Source organism: Dipodomys ordii, unplaced genomic scaffold (assembly GCF_000151885.1).
Source record: "Dipodomys ordii isolate 6190 unplaced genomic scaffold, Dord_2.0 Scaffold162, whole genome shotgun sequence".
Classification (NCBI taxonomy): Eukaryota; Metazoa; Chordata; class Mammalia; order Rodentia; family Heteromyidae; genus Dipodomys; species Dipodomys ordii.
In genome coordinates this window covers 1,978,214-1,984,809 of record NW_012267378.1, presented here as the reverse complement: position 1 = coordinate 1,984,809, position 6,596 = coordinate 1,978,214, and the positions used below count along the sequence as shown (strand labels likewise).

The 6,596-nt window shown below is 43.1% G+C and overlaps 1 protein-coding gene across 2 annotated transcripts in view; it reads left to right on the top strand.

Annotated features, from left to right (window-relative positions):
• The first annotated feature begins 2,622 nt into the window (after positions 1-2,622).
• Positions 2,623-6,596, top strand: part of Klhl6 (kelch-like family member 6) — a 48,946-nt gene continuing 44,972 nt past the window's right edge. For both annotated transcript variants that reach the window (XM_013033025.1, XM_013033026.1), the window contains exon 1: positions 2,623-2,953. In XM_013033025.1, the coding sequence (XP_012888479.1) occupies positions 2,670-2,953 (284 nt within the window). In that variant the 5' untranslated portion in view covers positions 2,623-2,669. The remainder of the gene's footprint in view (positions 2,954-6,596) is intronic.

The window sequence follows — 6,596 nt, the reverse complement described above, 5'->3', positions numbered from 1 at the left end:
CAGCTCAAGGCTAGCGCTCTACCACTTGAGCCACAGTGCCACTTCCGGCTTTTTTCTTTTTGCTTATGTGGTGCTGAGGAATGGAACCCAGGGCCTTGAGCATGCAAGGCAAGCGCTCTGCCACTGAGCCACCTTCCCAGCCCCTCAGGTCTATTCTTATGTCAGTACCAAGCTGTTTTTATTACTGTGGCTTTGTAATAGGAACTTTAGTTTCTTGAGTTATACAATAAAGAAATTCATAACTACCTCCATTGGTTCTCTGTGAGAACTAAGATACATTAAGTCCTGGTCCAAAGTTACTTTATATTGTAAAAAACATTAGCTTTCAGGCTGTGATTTGCCCTGAGTGACTCCATTTTATGAAGCAGAAGTTACATCCAAATACTAAAACAGAATGACTCCCTATCTTATTTGCACAAATTGACTGAATGACTGACACAAATAAACAGTCAGATTGATACACAGTGAAAAATTACCACTAAGAATTTATTGAAGTAAATCAGGAACAAATAAACACTTATCAGACAATATCAGACAAATTATATCACACCAACCAGGCCATGGACTATGAAATATACTACCCCAAGGAATAATGCAACCTCCTCATCTGGATCATATAAAGAAAGGGTGCATGGGTCCACACTGACCTTTCATCTAAACAGCTAGTGCATGCATCATAGTCAGACAAGCAAAGAACTTGTGACTCAGACCCCAGGGTTTAGCTTCATTTCTGATTGACACAATTCGTCCATCCTTAGTCCTGATCCAGTAAACTTAGGAGCACCTCTGCTTTGAACCAATTTTAAATAAAACCAGCTTTGCAACTTGAACTCCTTCTTTGTTTTGACACTAGTGTGCCTTAACAGATCCTGGCTAGGTTCTTAAGTTGACTTCTTTGCGTCTAGCTTTTTTTTTTCTGCTTATGTGGTGCTGAGGAATCGAACCCAGGGCCTCAGGCATGCGAGGCAAACACTCTACCACTGAGCCAACTTCCCAGCTTTAAGTTGACTTCTTATCTAACTATTCTCAGTGGCTCTTGCCTTAGGCAAGGCCTCTTTGTACCCTTTTAACTTCTCTTAGCCATTCTGCAATTTATATGACATTGTGATGAGTAAAGTGTGGCCAGAGAGTTAATATTAGAAACTAAGATTGGAATAAAAGAATCTCTTAGGGCTGGGAATGTGCTTAGTGGTGGAGTGTTTGCCTAGCAGGAAGCCCTGGGTTTGATTCCTCAGTACCACATAATCAGAAAAAGCTGGAAGTTGCACTGGGACTCAAGTGGCAGAATTCTAGCCTTGAGCAAAAGAAGCTCAGGGTCAGTGCCCAGGCTCTGAGTTCAAGCCCAGGACTGACAAAAAAAAAAAAAAAAGAACCTCTTCAACAATTAGATAATTGGCTCATGACTATCATGCAAAGGCAGTAGTACTCAACAAAACAATGACAACAAAATTGATGTAGCTTAATAAATTCAGACATTGTGGAAAGAAGCAAACTTGCCCATCTGTTTTGACGTTCCTTGCTCACGTCATAGGATTTTAATAGAATTATTGTTAATTAGCTGAGACCTAAGAGATAATGAAAGTGCTTTATGATCTACTATTTGATGTAATGCATGGTCAGTAGACATTGGGTATGATTGGGCCAATTTGAGACTTGCAAGAACAATCAGATGTTGACCTACTCTGATTGGTCTTCTGAAAGACAAGACCTTGGGGATGGAATTTTGGAGACTATTTCTTCTTTTAGACATTATTTTGGGTGTGAGACATTAATGTCTTTCTTGATGAAATGAGAATGTCAGGGCTAAGTGAGGTCACCAAGGTCCCCAAGGAATAGGATGGTAGCTTATAATGGAATCTCAGAGGCTGGCAACAGTCAGATGAAGGACTGTGGAATGTCTTCTTCCCATCCCATCATTGCCACCTTGTCCCACTTGGAACACAACCGTTGTAACCAGAACCCGAGGCTTCCTATTCACGGATGTGAGGTGGGAGATGGACCAAAATAGCCACACAGAGCTCCCAGTGGACTCTGAGAAGCCATCCCTTCTCTCCTAGAGCCTCCTCTTATACAAACACTCTAACTTCTAGCACAGAAAGGAGAATAGGAGCTGCTGGCATTTGTAGTAACTGTAAGGTATATTAAGTAGGTAGGTTTCATTAGGTAGCCCATGAAGAGAACACCACGCACTATTTGAGCAGGAAAAGAAGTCTATTTACTGTGCATGGTGGAGAGGCATGGCTAAAAGGAGAGACCCATCCTCAGGCCAGGACTTATGTAGGCCAGGGAAAGGAAGAGGTGCGGCCAGGTGGGGGAAAGGTGTGGCCACACTGGATCTGGATGTGACCTCAGGGCCTAGGACCCACCCTTGGTCAGATGGAAGGCCAGGGGGGCCCAGGATGTAACCTAGCAGGAAGGGGAGGTGACTGCTTCTAGGTGTACCAGTTACCTAGGTAACAGATACTGGGAGGAAACTTAGCCAAGAGGCAGCTGCACAGGGCCTGCATGGCGCTGAGCAGACTTTATAGTAACAGGATGAGAAAGTGCGAGACTTCCTGTTATGTGTGTGTGACAGCTGGTGATAAGTGGAGGGCCCTGCACAGGAAATCCGCCCCGCTTCTGCAATGTGACCTGCCTGAAACTTGGGTGCTCCTTCAGTCTGAATATTGATGGCAAGACAAAGGGGCTCCTGGGCCATGGGTGAGGTGATAGAGAAGAATTTGGAAGGGCCTCTGGCGCCTGCTATAGAAGAGAACTCCCAGAACAAGGGAGACTTGGAAATCTTAAATGGGGAGAAGGTGAAATTTGATGATACGGGACTTTCCTTAATTCTTCAGAATGGCCTGGAGACCCTCCGAGTGGAAAAAGCTCTGACAGATGTCATCTTGTGTGTGGACATTCAGGAATTCTCCTGCCACCGCGTGGTGCTCGCCGCAGCCAGCAACTATTTCAGGTCAGCATGGCTTGGACCAGAGTCAAATTGTGTGCAAGCTGCAAGGAAAATCTGTGTCGATATGAGAATTTAATCTAGTTCATTTGCTGGTATATTTATGGTTTATGCATATTTTATTAAGATTTGTATGTCTACTTGATCTAGAAGAAAGGGAGCTAGCAAACAGATTTTAGGATTTAGGCCACATTACAAGAGAGATTAGCATTGTTTAAAAGTAGTGTTAGAATCTTATGGTCAAACTTCCATGTATATTACTTCTTCCCATGTCCTTGTTCCTAAGGATGGAAAATTACTTAAGTCATGGAAATATTTCCTCCCTTTCCTCCCTCTGACTAAAGTATTGGGACAGTGATATTGTCATTGTTCAACAACAGAGGTAGAAGGAAAGGATATGGTCTCTCTCCAGCAGTTATCAAATGACTTGCTGGAAATTAGGAGCTTCTGTGTATGTGTGTGCGCAAAGGGTAGGTTATGAAGGAACTCCAGATGAAAAGGGTCCTTAGTAAGCAGGGTGTCAGTGACTCATGCTTGTAATCTTAGCTACCAGGGAGACTGAGATATGAGAATTACGGTTTGAAGCCAGACTGGGCAGGAAAGTCTGTGAAACTCTTATCTCTAATTAACTACGACAGAGCTGTGCTCAAGTGGTAGAGCATCAGCCTTAAGTGATAAAGCTAAGCAACATGGCCCTGCGTTTAAGCCCCAATACTGGCATGTGTGCACATATGCATAAGTCTCTTACTTAAAACAAACATATTCTTACAGTGGAAAGACCAGGAGACATGGAGACCAGGAGAGGTGGTCTATTGTTCTTGGCCCTGAAACTTTAGGAGAGTCTCTTAGTTGCTCTGTGAGATAGAGACAATGATGATTGTCTCAGCATTGTTGTGATAATGGAACATGTGACTGAAAAGCATACACAGGGGCCAGCATATAGTAGATACTCACTATATCTTTGTTGAAATTCTTCATTGGTTTTTGTTTGGTTCAGCTAAAAACACTTATTATATATGGTATTCATGACAAGTGAATCTCTAGGATAGGAACCTGGCAGAATCAGGAATCCTGTGAATAAGACTGGAGTAGCAAGGCCTTCATTGATGGGGGGGAAGGGGGAGAGGAAGAGAGAGAGAGAGGATGGGTATGGAGGGGCAGTCTGAAAGGGCAATGTGGAAGATATCCAGGGAACTTGAAAAAGAATACCCTTATAATTCTTCTTAGTGTTATTCTTTCTAATTCTCAGTTCTGGTTGAGGATAGTATCACAGAAATTCTTGTTTTTGTTTTTTTAAGGTACTTAGGGGAACATGTCTTTGGAATACAAAAGCAGGGCCAGCTGATTGTTGAGGAGGGCTGAGTAGCTCCCCCTATGTTGACAGGGCCAAGGGACCTCTGGTTGTGAGGAAAGTCATGTCTGCTGCATACCAAACAGACATTTTGTTTTGTTTTACTTTGTTTTGGTGCCAGCACTGGGTCTTGAACTCAGGACCTCTTGCTTTTACTTGCCTTTTTCACTCAAGGCTGGTACTCTTCCGCTTAATCTACACCTCCACTTCTGGCTTTTTTTGGTGTGTGTGTGGGGGAGCTGGGTAATTGGAGATAAGAGTCTCATGGAAGAGTCTCATGGACTCTCCTGCCCTGGTTGGCTTTTAATCAAGTTCCTCAGATCTCAGATTCCTGAGTAGCTAGGATTATAGGCGTGAATCCCTGGTTTGTATTTTTTCAATGGCTGGTTGAAGGTGGCAGACATTCTCCTTTTACAGATGAACAAATGGAAGGTCAACATTATATGTCTGGTCATTGCTGGAGGGGATTCAGCACATTCTAGAAATCCTTGTTCTCACTGCAGTGCCAGCTGACAGTAAGTTTGGGGCTTCATGCCACGGGAAGTGCAGACATCGCCATACAAGTGGTTAAACACCTGGCTTACTACATCGGTATTTAGTAAGCACTTGCTTCCACAATCAATCACAACTCATCTTAGGAGTGAATGTAGGCAATATTAGCTTAGTACCCTGGATACTTGTTTTAGGTTTATTGTTTCTGTTTTGAATGACTGGAAAACTGTTGTCATAATGATGTTAGTAGGTCGGCCTGCCTAGGGGACAGGATTGCTGGCTGTGTGCCCTTGACATGCCACTATTTTCTCTGGTTTCTTCTGGGTTCAGATCATCTGGCCTGGCCAATGTGGGACATGGCAGAGAAAGTCTCTGCCAATCTTTGGAGGAGCTGCAGGTACACAATGTTGAAGGTGTCTGCCTGTGGATGGAGACTTTTTCCCAAATTGCCAGATCATGAGGGAAATTCCTTCTATTTTACTCAGACTTCAGATTCATATCTAGGGATTGCCAGTACAGTTTTCCGATGATAAACAATACAGGAGATAGCATTCTAATTTCTGGGGCTATTAATAGTAATGCCATTTCTCTGTTGATCACTTCTGAGAGCCAGACACACATATGTCACACATCTGGCCCATGAGGTACACTGTTCAATAAATCCCTGTGAGGTGGTTAGTCCAATTTTAGAGATGAGAAACTGAAGTACAGGGGTGTCACAGACCAGTTCATTAAGTAGAGATAAGGTCTCTTGGATTTTTCTGCCTGGGCTGTTTTGGAACCACAATACTTCTAGATCTTAGCCTCCTAAGCAGCTAGGATTACATGTATGAGTCACCAATGTCTGACTTTGTTTCTAAGGTTTTGAAATGATGTGGGAGCCAATTTCCTCTTACATTCAGACTTAAGAAGGCTAAAGAGCTGACACGGTGGTTTGTGATTCTAATCCTAGAAGTTGAGTGGCTGATAAAGGAGAATTGTGAATTTAAAGCTGGCCTGGGTGATATAATGAGGCTCTGCTACAAACAAATGAGCAAGCAACCACTAAAACAACAAAGACGAAAAGCAAAAACCTGCTTTGGGAGGTTTCCAAATAATTCTCTGTGTTTTGGATGCAAAATTATATGGTTTTTTAATTTATTAAAAAAATACTTCGGGGTTAGGAAAGTGGGCTCAGTGATAGAGTGCTTGCCTTGCATGCATGAGGCCCTGGATTCGATTCCTTAGCACCATATAAGCAGAAAAAGCTGAAAGTGGCGCTGTGGCTCAAGTGGTAGAGCACTAGCCTCGAGCTGAAGAGCTGAGGGACAGTGCCCAGGCCCAGAGTTCAGGCCAAAAAAACCCAAAACTACTTTGCAGTAAGTGACTAACCAGTTTATTCAACCAGTTCTGTACTGACGAGCATTTGGTTAGGTCAGAGCACTTGCCTAGCATACACAAGGCCCTAGTTTCCATCCTTAGAACCAAAACCAAGCAAACACACAAATAGGAATAAAAATGTCTTCCTCCTTCTATTTGCTTAGTCTTTGGAGTGTCTTTTGCTTATAGCTTCTCACAAAGGCCTTTTGTGTGGGCTAGAATGTCAGGCATCTACCAGTTCCATTCTCCCACAGAATTTGGTTCCATGTTGTCCCCTTCCTCTTTGCCCTTCCTAACTTTTAAGATGGCCATTGATTCCCAAGTCTTTCTGGTGATCTCTTGAGGGAACCAGTTCAAGATTTGTCTTCACTAGTTCTTGGATTTCAGCAGTTCCATATGAATCTTCTCAATATTTGAGCCTTCCCAGTCTGAAGGAGTAATTCTGTA